This window comes from Actinia tenebrosa, unplaced genomic scaffold (assembly GCF_029948245.1).
Source record: "Actinia tenebrosa isolate PJP-AT-01 unplaced genomic scaffold, QUT_ActTen_1.0 PGA_scaffold14__42_contigs__length_11649687, whole genome shotgun sequence".
NCBI classification, from domain to species: domain Eukaryota; kingdom Metazoa; phylum Cnidaria; class Anthozoa; order Actiniaria; family Actiniidae; genus Actinia; species Actinia tenebrosa.
The window spans coordinates 5,271,393-5,285,078 of record NW_028292574.1 but is presented as its reverse complement, the minus strand read 5'-3'; the positions used below and the strand labels follow the sequence as shown (position 1 = coordinate 5,285,078).

Below are 13,686 nucleotides of genomic sequence, written 5' to 3'. Positions count from 1 at the left end.
GATGTTAAAAATGTTGTGCTGCGTGCCTAGATAAGCAAACACCAACTTTTGCACTGGTTCACAGGTAGTTTTTAAATCGTGATCATGAAACAATCTCACACCAGATTCAAAATCATGGCACAGCTAACTCACAGTAAAAGTGCTGTAATACGAGCAACAAAATCGCGCAACTTGTCGCGCAAAATTGTTGAGCTGCAAATTGCAGATAAAATATTGCTCGTACTACTACTCCACGCGCAAGAAATTTTCATTGTTGCACAAAGTAGAAACCCTCTCTACTCTTTGCAAAAACGATGAAAATTTGTTGCGCACTGAGTGGTGATAAGAGAAACATTAGTTTTGGAACTTTCAATGCAGCAATTCTGCGAGTCAAAGTTGCGGGGTTTGTTGTCCGTATTACCGTGCCTTAAAGCCCCGTTTACACTGGCGATTTTTGCTGCAATTTTTGTAGCAATTTTCGGAAATCTTTTGTTTGATCCTTCAAAAGAGACATTCGTCTAGGAAAATCTTGGTATCCTGAAAAAAACTTTACAAGTAAATTCTTTACCATTATTTATTATGGACAGGATCGCCGAAAAACTCGCAGCAAAAATCGCTAGTGTAAACGGGGCTTAAAAGAACCACAGAGGGCGCTCCCTTGGAAGCTAGAGGAAGCCGTGGACTTACTGTTGAAAATCTAACACTAGTATAAATGGCATGAAAACTGTGAAGTCTAAAGCCTTTAATCTTCCTGAGCTTTCCTGATAAAAAAATAGTGTATGCAAGCCGATTACTAGTAAGAGCTGAGATGGGAGGAGAACGTGCTCTGCTTGCAGCATCGTCAAGTAACACAAATATTCAAAGACGTCCTCTAATAAACATTCATAGAGAACGTTTCTTTGAGTGCACGGCACTAGGTTGAAGTTGTACAAATTGATCATTGTATCGCCAGGGTTTTTTATACGATGTATATTTTACGGAGCTTTCGGACATGTCGTCCAACGATATAATAAGGGCGGGAAATTACAAAAAAAAAAAAAAAACTGCGCCAGCTTACTTGTTGTAAACTATATAAATTGTTGTTACGTCGCACTAAGACTGACATGCGCAAAGGTATAGAAACGCCCGGAATTCGAAGACAAAGCTGAAATACAGCAGTTTTTTCTTTTACTTTTCTGTCACGAATCGAAGAAAATTTAATGACCATTCAAAAAGTATCAAATTAAAATCTAGAATACATGTAGATAGTGCTAATAAGTCGTATAATTTCGTTTTCCCAGCAAAAACCATATAACTAAAGCTCATTTCCATGGCAGCAGAAAATAAGACTGCGCTTTCACTAAACCATTAACTTAAGGTTTTGTTTGCGCAACTGAAGTCGAAGTAACGTACCAGAATGTTTGATCAGGAGCGTACTACAAAAGCATCACGTTCTTGAATTAAATAATCAAACAACAGCGTTAAATACACATTTTTTTGTGTAGGTTAATGCAATCTAAAAATATTTTTTTGAGAATGGGACTAGATAATGCGCACTGGTCAGAAATTTCTTTTGTCACTTCGTTTTCCTAATAGATTCTTTATTTTCTCCAGATTGAAATGTTCTTATCAGATTTTATTTCATTATATAGTACTCTTAATATTCACAAGCGCATAAATCATTTTTTCATTATTCTTGTATATCAGGATCTTTTTATTCTTTTTGCATTGCGCGCGCGCAAAAGGTCATTTTATGTATTTTGCGCTGTATAAGTTATAATTATTATTATTATCATCATCATCATCATTGGAGGCTAACTGCATGCGCTTTGAAGGCACGGTCACGGTATGAAAGCGTGACAAGTTACGTTGATTCTCCTTGTGTCACGACAGGGTCATTTACTGAATCAGTTAAAATCACATGTGCATGATATGGTATTCTTAGAATATATCAAATTGAGAATATAATTGTCTTGTTTTGTTTATTCATATTTTCTATGCTTGAAAGAGATGAGCCATGGCGAGTACAAAATGATGAGTCATGCTATAGTTGCCATGGCAATATATGATGACGTCGTTGTTCCGGTCAAAAATAGTATATTATCCATTTATCAGGATGATATTACGTAATTACTACGTAAGACGATGTTCTTGGCTTGACTTGTAAAATTCCCGTCTGAACACATTAATAGATTAATTTATCACTATATGGGACAGGAATTGTGGTTCATTATTCATGATAATTCAGTGCGTGTAAAGTCCACTGGCCCAGAATAAAACGTGCTTGCTTTAGCCTGACAAAGACAAAGTATGGGACACTCAAAACCCGGGGGGGGGGGGGGGGGGGTACTCCGCCAGAATTTGGGTAGGGGTGTTCCGCTGGGATTCTGAAAGGGGTACCCTGTTTATGACCAAAAACTCAAATTTATAGACCCTGTTTATGACAAAAGATATAATTTATTGCACTGAGTTCCTCTTTCAATTATCATGTTATCTCGCGTATCGTTTTTTTACAACCATAATAACCAGTTTCGGTCAATACGAAAGTAGAAACCCTGAATATGACAGGAAGCTCAGGAAGAACTTGGAACTTGAGTGAAATTGCATACCCTGTTTATGACAAGAAGCTCGAAAAACCATACCCTGTTCAGCGGATAATCCCCGTATAGTCCATATATGAGAGTACCCCCCTCCCCGGGATTCAAAACAAGATATCTTAATTATAGATCTATATGGACGGTTCTGATTCATTTACGAAGCTGGATATTAATCGCTAGGGAAAGGTCGGAAGGGACAGGGGATACGAGACAGGAGTAGGATAGAGTTTTAGACTCGGAAATACTTTTTTTCAAATTGCATTCATTTCTTTAATTCCAGTCTCGCCCCTTCGGCCCCCTCCCTTCAGATTGATCGTTCTATCCTGCCCTTGACTGGGTTCAGCAGCTGGTAGCCTCCGTGTGCCATCCAAAATTACAAGGCCGATTTTACATGAATCTCGTAATATCCTTAAAATAATGCTGAATACGTAGAAAGCACTGACGTCATTATTGTTTTTATTTCAAATGTACTAAAAATAAATTTCTTACTTTACAAATTTTCTAAACTTTTGTTGTATCTTGTATTCCTCTCTCTTGAACTTTCAAACCCTTTTCTATTGGTTATATTTTTACTTTATATATTTTTTGATAACTTTATAGATTTTAAGATCTTGAAGGTCATCTTGAAGGTCTTCAAGGTCACCTTCCAAATTTTCCCGCGAAAATTTCATTTTCTCAGTCTTTAGTCACGTGGCACCAGTCGACTTGAGCAATGACGTCACTACTCGTACTTTTGTCGAATTTCTGCGGCTTCACGCCGAAGAGGTCAGCCATGTTGGATATCTATTTTTTCATCCTTCCTAATCTGTAATTACTAAGGACCATCAGAAGAACATAAACGAACTAACGAACCTCAGAATATTGGTCCGCACTTTACAGGATATATTTTTCCAATTGAGGATCGTATAGCTACACAAGAAGAGGATAACGGAAGACCTTCGCAAGGAGCTTCTCTATACTTCAGCGTCTTAGAACGCTCGTACTAACATGCAGAAGGGGAAAGGTTCTACTGCATCCCCTCCTGCAGGGGCAGGTAGAGGCCAGCCACCGTATCCTTATGATCTAAAGTAATTATTTCTGTTATCGCCAGAGAAGACATGTTTATGTGTTGGTTGATGGTGTAAAGTTTACGTGGCCTATGGCTGCCAGATTTTGGTTGCCGGTGTTTCTGTTCTCTCCTTAACTATTTCCTCTATTAGATCCCAAAGAGGCCCAACGCCACCTAATCGAGGTATGTTAGAATCCCCGACTACTATTTTACTTGAAAATAACCCCGTTACTTTGATATAACCTCTGTTTTTGCCAAACCTATACGACTGCTCCCTCGAAGGTGTTTCTCTCCTTTCCCCCGTCTATCGGCGTTTTTACTGATCTCTGGTCTTTCGTCTACTCTTCCTTTAGGCCAGGACGACTACTCTTCGAGAAATTCCCAGGGTTATCAACAACAGGTAAATTATATTTCCATTGCTAATCACAAATAAATCGAACTCTCATGAAAATAAACTGTTTTTCCAACGATCGACGTACCACTGCCCCATTCGTCTGAATACAAATAATTGTACAATAAATTACACTATAGGAAAGCAAAATTCTTTTATCTTCTAAATGCCTTTTCAAATTTATAATTGTTTACTGGTTACCAAGAAATAAGCAAAAGTAGGCTTAGATATTTATATATCGTAGACTCGACCAATAGTTCTAACAAAGAAGAGGCATAATTAATGTAGGAACCAAAATTCTAAACCTACTTCCGTTTTAAGATAGACATGCAAGTTTGAATAAATTTTAAGCCTGGCTTATTTAGTCTTCTATTTTCTGGGGGGATATTTTATATATTTTATATTAGATTCTTGGTAGTTTATTTGATCTGGGCTAGAGAAAAAATGTGGATTAAAGTAAATATCCATCGATTGAAAAACGTGAACTTTTTTCAATCTTTGATGCTTCAATATTTCCCTCTAACGACTGTCTGGAAATCATCTCATTCATTAAAAGGTCTACAAATAACTCTTTTGCTTATTTTTACAATCATGGAAAGATTGTCATCCTAGCTAGAAAGAACTGGACGAAATATCAAACAAATTCCATTTTTTTGACAGCTGTCTTACACTTTCATTTTCTTTTCCTTTGATGTTTTTCATTCAGATTTATTTTTTTATCACTAGATCAAAATTGTCTGTTTTACATCCTTAGTTGTTCAGTATTGTTGAAACATTCCCCATTCTCTCCCTCCTGTGTTAATTTTCTGTCCTCTGGAGTATAATTTCTTAAAGTTGGGTGTACATTAAGTATTACTCGTGGTTGAGGTGCCTTTTGTTTCCTATTGTGTTAAATAATGTCAAACTAGTACCAAAACGCACTAAGGAGTTAGCGAATGACCTATCTGTGGTTAGATAATATTACCTTAATGGTTTGTCTGTAGAGCTTGGTAAAAATATATGCACACAATCCAAAATTATGCCAAATAAATTCAACTATAAGTGCATACAATTAAATTTATGCTATTTTTGTTTGAATTCAACTATAAGCGTATACAATTAAATTTATGCTAGATTTGTTTTATGTTTAATCAATATGAACATTTAATCCTGGATTGATTGGTATTCATAAGCTGTTAAACTTGAATGAAAAATGTTGTGTACATGTATTCACATATTTATATTTATTTTGTAAATATTTGTCTAGCAATAATATAAAGCCATTGATTCTCTTGTGTTTTACGACAACAATTTATTCGTATTTAATTACAATCATATATATATATGTATATATAATTAATCTATTTACAGTACAGGCTTTTTAGGTATAGCAAAGCTAATCGAGCTAGAAAGCCATCTAGAGGAAATTGACAAACATTATATATGCAAATAAGCAGAATATTTGAATTATATGATATAAAACATTTCATGGATAGATGAAAAAGGTATTACATAACTCAATTCAAAATACATATTAGCTATATAATATTACCATGACAATACTAATTATATAACGCTATGGCAATACTAATTATACAATGCTAATGTTTATTGTAGAATTGTGTTTCTAGGAGTCCTCTAAGCATTCTTTGATTGCAAGTTACATCATCGCAGCCATGTTGACAAACAATTTGACAAACAATTTATCAGCATTATTAGCATCCATTGTTAACGACACCACAATGGCTGCCATGTTCTTGTCTTTTGACTTTCTTGGGAATGCTTGCAACCCATCATCGCACATTGAAATTCTAATAGTATATTTTTTGTAGTCGTAATTAATAGCAAGTTTGATTTATAGTTTTGATTTTTTTCCAAAATGAAGAAAATAATGTATACAATCATTGTTGAGTGCCAAGCTCTGAGGCTTATAGCTTATTTTACTTGACATTTGACCTATTTTTTATGTGAACAACATCTAAACCATGTATTGTCTAGTCAAGGGGCAGAATAGTATTCTTTACAGTTTCTCTGCGACTTGAATAAATTCACCTTGAGCACTAGCCATCAAATGCTATAAAAGGTGTGGGATTGTGTTACGGTCACCTATAATTTTGGACATTGTTACCCGATTTTTGTACAAACATACTTACTTTTAAACAAACTATTTACTCTTTTTTTATATAAATTTGATCTTCCTATGTTGGGAACTAATATCTTGCTAATTTATGTTCCTTTCATAAGATTTTTCAAAATATTGTGAAGATGATTTCATTTTGTATTTTTACACCAATTGTACATGTAATATCCTCTGTGTAGTTGTCGTTAAGGTATGTGATTTAATGACCAAAAATTATCCAAAAACACAAAATTCAAAACTTTACTTCAGTAATGCATTTAGGATACCACGTTGCTTGGGTTTCCTCAGATGTGTTCAAAAATGTCTTATTCATGATTGATAAGGAATATTTCTACTTGGGCCTATTTGTGAATGGACTTTTGGATTTATCTCTCTCTCTTCATTGAGGGCTTACCTTAAAGTGCTTATAAGCCTTTACACAATATTTTCAGAATTGATCCTTTAAATAGTGAATAGTTGGTTGTGAAAATAATTCGTCATTTGAATGTTGGGTCTTTGAGATACAAAGGATTATATTTCCAATATGTTAATGACCATGACTTAACAAAAGGGATGTGAGTTATTTTGTAGCAACTTTTAATATTGAACGCTGGACAAATTTGTAAGAGCCTTTACATGGTTCACGAGTAAAAGGGTGCTGCTTTTAAAATACTGTATTCCAGAACAAGTGCAGTGTTGTATATTAAATGATCCCTTATGTTACGTCATAGTTATTAAAATATTGGGCATATAAACCTTCGTATCTTAAAGACTCAACATTCAAATGATGAAACATTTTCACATTCAACTATCCACTATCTAAAGAATCAATTCTGAAAATATTGTGTAAAGGCTTATAAGCACTTTAAGTTTCGAAACAATAGGTGAAGATCATGGTAATTTAAGCTGTTTTTTTGCTCTTTGTTGCTGAAGTATTCTTCGATCTCAGACCCATAATGAAAACCCTGTCATTAAAAATACAGCCAATCAAAATGCAGGAAAGCAGTTTTATATTAGGCAGTATTCCATAGTTCCTTATTGCGACCTAGAAGTATTTTCAATGGTTATAAAACTATGTCAGCTTTGCCTCGTGTATCTCTTTTCTCTCCAATAAGCATCCATAACTCAATGGACACATTCCAAGCACATAAAACCATTTCTTGAAATACCTCTTAACTTTGGGGTAAGCTTTTCCATTTCAGACCATGTGTCATTCTCTTGAGAATAAGATTCTTTGTTTAGTTGTATCCACATTGTGACATTGGCTCACTGTTAAGAGCAACCTCGTTCCCAGGGCCATCTCACGCAGAGGAGAGAAGACCCTGGTGTTGCTGGTCACGTGATAAATCCGACACCCACCAAATTCAAATGTTTTGAAAATACCACTGAAAAAATAACTGGAGGAATGTGGGCTCATTGAGTAAGCATAAATTAAATATGGCTGTCAACATGAATAAACCAGTTGAGCTTTTAACAATGCTTTTGCTGTGCACCTGCTGTGGTTTGAGCCTGTAGTCAAAAGTTGATCATTTTGTCAACAAACGCTTCGCATTTTTGGCATATAACGGAATCGGCTTCTTCGATTCTTACACCACATGTAGTTAACACTTTGGTTGCTATTTCTTTTGTAAGTCCAGATTTACCAAAAACTCGTAGTAAGTGGCAAGTTTCGACTTCATTCCCACATGCACTACAAACAGATATGGATGATGATCTTTTTTCTTCCTGTCAGTAGTGAACTTTCTTTGGCGTTTCTCCTCCCCCACCACTCTTGGACATATGAGATTACATTTAGATAACAAATTTACATTGGAATAACAAGCTTTTCTGAGATTTTCTTGTCTTGCCTACATTATGTTTAAATCTATTATTATATTTCTCGCTCAGGCGTGCCATGGCACATCAAAAAGTCATAACAAAGCAACAACCAATCAAAATTCAGGATCAAGAAAATCAATCAAAAAATTTATTTGACCAGCCAATGTCAGGGTCTTCTCTCCTCTGTGTGAGAGGGCCCTGGGAACGAGGTTGTGTTAAGAGAATAAAATCATTAATTTATTCATTCTGTATTCATGTGTCTTCTCATGCACAACCGTTAAACAAAGAAATGATACTCTAGGGAATGACACATGGTCTGATATGGAAAACTTTACACCCAAGTCATAGAGGTAACTCTTTAATGCAAGTGACACTGTTAATACCATTACTTTATTTATATTTATTAGGGTGGAATACCAATGATGTTCCAAGGCATGATGCAGCAGAACCCACAACATGGACAACCCCCCCGAGGAATGCCGCCATATTTACCAACACGTTCAGTGAGGATATCACACCAACAAACACCTAATCATCAAATTTACCCCTCTCCTTCACCTCCAGTAGGGGTACGGTCAATTTATCCAATGTCTGGGAGTGGCACCCCATCACCATTTGGAATGTCCCCTCAGTATGCACAGGTAGGGGTCCTAGTGTAATCTTTGTTTAGTGAATCAAGGGTGGTGTAGCAGTAGTACACCTTCTCACCTCTTGGGTTTGATCTCTGTATCATATCATGTGGATCATGGGAGATTACACCAGCAAAGGGGTGAATTTTGTTTCTGCCAATCACAGCATGTTTTGCTGTCAGCCCTCATTCCCAGGCTACTGCAATCCAATTTTTGCTTTTTTTTTTTTTTTTTGTCCTGTTTTATTTTGACTAAAATATGATATATGTGCCTACAAGAAGCAGAAAGAATGAAAGGAAGAACAAAAACAAGTTCACTTTAACACCATGTTTGCTTCGTTCTTTCAAGCTCCAAAAATGCTTAGGGCCGGTCATTTTGTCCACTCATGTTTTACGTTCACTGCTCAGCTGGTATGCTTCATTGGTGCTTTCATCTTCAATCTCTCCAGATTCAATCATAATTATGCTGATTTCCATTGTTAAATGTTCAATTAGGTTGACTTTCAAACAGTACCAGTTGCAAACCAGCAAGTGCAATTCAGAGGTCCAGGACAGCAAGTACCTGGACCATATAATCAAGTTTACCCTGGTTATTCAACTTCTGCATCAATGGCGCCATCTATATGTGGACCGCCTGTTATGTTTATGAGGAACGCTCCAATACCTCAAAATATGCCAGGTAATAAAAAAGACTACAAGACATTTGAATCATTGTAAAATTGTCTTTGATTGAACTTTGAACTTGAACTTTTGTTTATTTACACACATATAAATGTTTACAAGTATATATATATGTATATATTATGATATATTTTGAAATAAAATACGAGATTTTTTGAGGAAAAAAATTATCAGCGTTGTTCATAGTTCAGTGTGTGTGGTTGTCGAAATAGTGTAAACTTTTAAGTCGACAGCCACAATATAATGCATATGATGCATGTGTGTGAAGAAAATAGGAGATTTTTTGGGGGGTGAGGGGTGGGGAAACACAATGAATCAACTCTAGTTTTGATCACATCATTGTATGGTATGGAATGATATTGTATTTTCAAATAGCGATGAATACTTATTGTTATAACAAGCACTATTTTAAAAGGCTAATAGGTTGGAAGTATTTATTGTTAAAATCTAGGGTTGAAGTAGCTTTTATTCAAATAGCAAATGTGGTGGATTTTGTTTCCAATTCTGTTATCTGGTAATTTTTCTCCATACAAATCGGCTTCAGAACTGTACTCCCCGGGGCGGCGGAACTGGGGGGACCGAGGGGGCATGTGCCCCCCCCCCCCCCCCAATATTTTTTGGTGGTCCTGGCCCCCCACAAAATATTGGTTCACATGAAATATAATTGCATAGATTCGATTTTTAATACTGTTATTAAGTTATTGTTGTGATTTTTTGCAGTGCCCCCCCCCCAAAGATTTTCAGCTTCCGCCGCCCCTGACTCTGCTGACTCTGTTCCCCAATATGTCCTATTTCTCAACCTGTTAGATTGTGTATAAATTATCTAATTATATTATAACTATTACATTTTCAATTCGAAATCTTTAGGTCCTCAACCATCATTCCAACCTTCCCGTCAAGAACAGCAACCGGCACCACCTCGTAAAAGAAATATCATCCAAATTAAAGATCCAGCCCAAGACAATAAAGACGTAACCGAAGAAATACTTTCACAACCTGCTTCTACAATTACATCTGATTCAGGATCTCCCAGCCTTGCATCAGAAACTAGGATTTCTGGAAATTCTAGTGCTTTAAGTATGCCTCCACAAGATGTGTCTAAAAATAACGAATCAGGGCCAGTTACTACAGCGCGGGGAGCTGTTACTATAACTGACCCAAACGACTCCGTAAAGAAGACAAAACCAACCATCACACAGGTAGCCACACCCACTCAAACAGCCAAGAGCACTTCACCAAAGACAATGCATCCAGATGTAAAAATTATCGCCATTAAAAATACTAGAACTGTAGATAAGGATGCCAAGAAGGAGGAAAACAAGGTTGATGTTGCAAAACCACTGGTTAAGACAGCCGGTGAAGATGTTAATCAGGCGAAGAAAGCTTCTGATACTGCAGCTAGTGCCACGACAGTAGTAGATGGTGCAAAAGTTAGTACTGAAGCTAAAGAAAAAGACTCTGCAGAAGTGAAAACGGAAAATCAAATCAATTCAAATACTGCCAAACCTAGTATATCAAATGAAATTGTACCTCCTTCAGCTCCTGTTGATTCTAAGGTAACAACGCAAGAAAAGGAAGACGTAACGACAGATATTGCACCTAGTAAAAAACTAGAATCAAAACCAAAAGAAAAACTGGGCTTAGAATCACAAGAACAAACAAAAGCACACAATGAAAACTTACCTAATGGGTCCATAAGTCCACTAACAGTAAGCAAAGAAATTATTAAAGAAAATACACAAGAACCAGAAATGGTTCCATCTGTAAAGGATGTTCCTAATTCAGATATTAAAGTGTTGAAACAAGAAGAAATTTCTAAAGTAGAAGCAGAGACTGTTGATGTTGCTGCAGTGCCAAGCAGGGAGCCTACCCAAGAAGACGAAGCTGTCAATGGAGTGGAGTCAGAATCAAAAGCCAAACAAACTGCTGTTCCTACGAGTGCAACTTCTGAACTAGCTAGTAAGGGTTTTGTCATTCAATGGACACTTCTTAAAAGTACATGCATTGTGGGTGGAAGTCTAACATGGAAATGCAAAAGAAATCACGCTTTTTCTTGATGGAATTTGTGGCATTTCTTTTCTATCTTTCATGTTACAGTAATGCCATGTTCAAGTCAATTTTAAGGAGGGTCCATTCTGTTTTGTGTTTCTATTCTTTTGTTCTTTTTTTCTTCCGAGAAGGGATTATTAGATGGTTATATTTGAGCTTCAGTCATTACTGCCAGATTACAGTACCGCCTGAAATCATTGAGGCATAAGACGCGTTCAGTGCACGCGGTAAAAACGCAAATAAGCCGCGTCCTGACCTAGAATTGACCGCGATTTAACCGCGGTTGCCGAAAAAACGCATCCCATACAGTATCATACTGTACAAAGCGCTGTTTGGTTATACAGTATTCCTACTGGTTTGGCATTCAACGAAATATTTTTTATGGCCCGAGTTCGAGTTTTTTAAAAGTTCCATTTAGGAATCGAGTTCGAGTTTGTACCAACCAGTACAGGAGTCGATTTTTTTTGTGTGTAGAATTTCTTTGGAATTAATTGTTTCATCAATCGAAAATGAGCTACATGTAACTGTGTTTAAATGTGGTCATATGCGATTCTCTTGCCCTTTCGTACTGTTTCTTGTGGGGAGCGTTTCTACCTCGATTTTGATCCAGTTGGAATGGTTAATCTATCCAAAAGTTCCAACTATTTTATAAAATAATAGTATTTTATGCTTTCGTGCTTTATTTCAAGGTAATAGAGTAACATTGGACGAAAAAAACGAAATTACAGTTAGATATTTTAGAGCACGACATAGATAATTGATTACAGTGTAACGCTACATGTATGACGTTTATCTTGTCGCATACTCTTATGCACGTGCGTTTGTACGTTTTAGATCTCTCAAACATTCTTCGTCCTGCAATTTCCTAAGGCAACTTTTATTTATACTTCTACATTCACAACAGAATTCGTTACTTTGATTCACTCTTGGGCTACTCGAAAGCATAAAATTCACAATCGTGGTGAATGTAGTATTATTTTTAGACTCTTCAGGTCACGAACGGTCTGGGGCTTCGTATTCTGTGTATAAAATCGGAGAATTATTAGGGTCCGCCGCTTTGCATTTTAAATATTATGAGGACTCGTTAGTTGCGAGTAACCGATTTGAATTTGGTTTTTCACTGCCGCCAGTCAAAAAAAGGAACCGGCAGCGACTAATAGAGAGACAAAAAAAAAAGAATTCCAGCTTGCAGGGCTCGATGCAGCTCGCAACAACCGAGTCCGCGTGTAAATTGCATGTTCGCCGGCCATGGATTCATTTGCTGGAAAAAGATGCGTTCTAAAAGCTTCGACTTTGTATTTTGAAATAAAAACAAGAATTAAGAATAGGTTTGATCTTGATAGTTTGCTTCAAACTCTGATAAATTATTTGGAGACTGAACTTTCCTCTAGCAAAATACATATATTGTGTAGCATATTGAACTTTGAAGGTTTAAATTGATGCGGTTAGGCCTCCTCACAGCGATAATAATTTGAGGTCAGTTTATTCATAACTACAGTACATGTAGTTATAGAAGTTTATGGACGAACTTCCAAGTATTTCCGACATTTCAATTTCGAAAATATTCGAAAGTTTCAAACTTCCATATTAATTAGACTATCTGACTAAATGTACGTACATTCAGTCGATGATTATGCTACGTTTTTCAGAAAATGCTGCTCATGATTAAAAAGTGATGTCTAGTTTTTGGGGCACTTTCACTGCAAATGTACTCGGCACATGTACTGTAAATGCTACGTTCTATAAACCGCAGTAAGAACGAAAGAGCGTATTGACCGCGTCCATTCGCGTCCATTCGCGTCCATTCCGCGTACAGTTTGCGTTCACCGCACGCGGTAAAGACGCGAAACAAACGCGTTCGCATGCTGCAATGATTTCAGGCGGTACTGTATCTAACATGAAATTATAGCAAAATGCTCATTTTGACTTTCTATCAAGGGTGGAGTAGTGATATTGAACTTGCCTCTCATCTCTGGGGTCTTTGCTGGTACTACAGAGAGTTTGTTAGGTCTCTCTTTTGATTGTAATACAAAAATAATCGATAATAGTGTTCAAGTGTGTTAATAGTGAAGGATGGATGTGGAAATGTCTATCACTATTATCACTTTTTTATTTTATTTTAAGCTGTTTTCTTTAATTATTATGTACTGTATTCACACTTGATTCTAGGGGTTTTCTCACAGTTCTCTAGTTTTTTTTCTTTAATTATTATGTATTCTCACTTGATTCTAGGGTTTTTCTCACAGTTCTCTAGTTTTTTTTCTTTAATTATTATGTATTCTCACTTGATTCTAGGGTTTTTCTCACAGTTCTCTAGTTTTTTTTCTTTAATTATTATGTATTCTCACTTGATTCTAGGGTTTTTCTCACAGTTCTCTAGTTTTTTCCTTTAAAATTATTATGTATTCTCACTTGATT

General features: G+C 36.3%; 1 protein-coding gene across 2 annotated transcripts in view; it reads left to right on the top strand.

The window, feature by feature from the left end:
• The first annotated feature begins 3,292 nt into the window (after positions 1-3,292).
• LOC116289948 (eukaryotic translation initiation factor 4 gamma 3) overlaps positions 3,293-13,686 on the top strand; it is a 46,325-nt gene continuing 35,931 nt past the window's right edge. For both annotated transcript variants that reach the window (XM_089030009.1, XM_089030007.1), the window contains exons 1-6: positions 3,293-3,604; positions 3,755-3,786; positions 3,957-4,003; positions 8,318-8,551; positions 9,034-9,217; positions 10,087-11,178. In XM_089030009.1, coding sequence (XP_088886135.1) covers positions 3,543-3,604; positions 3,755-3,786; positions 3,957-4,003; positions 8,318-8,551; positions 9,034-9,217; positions 10,087-11,178 — 1,651 coding nt within the window. In that variant the 5' untranslated portion in view covers positions 3,293-3,542. The remainder of the gene's footprint in view (positions 3,605-3,754; positions 3,787-3,956; positions 4,004-8,317; positions 8,552-9,033; positions 9,218-10,086; positions 11,179-13,686) is intronic.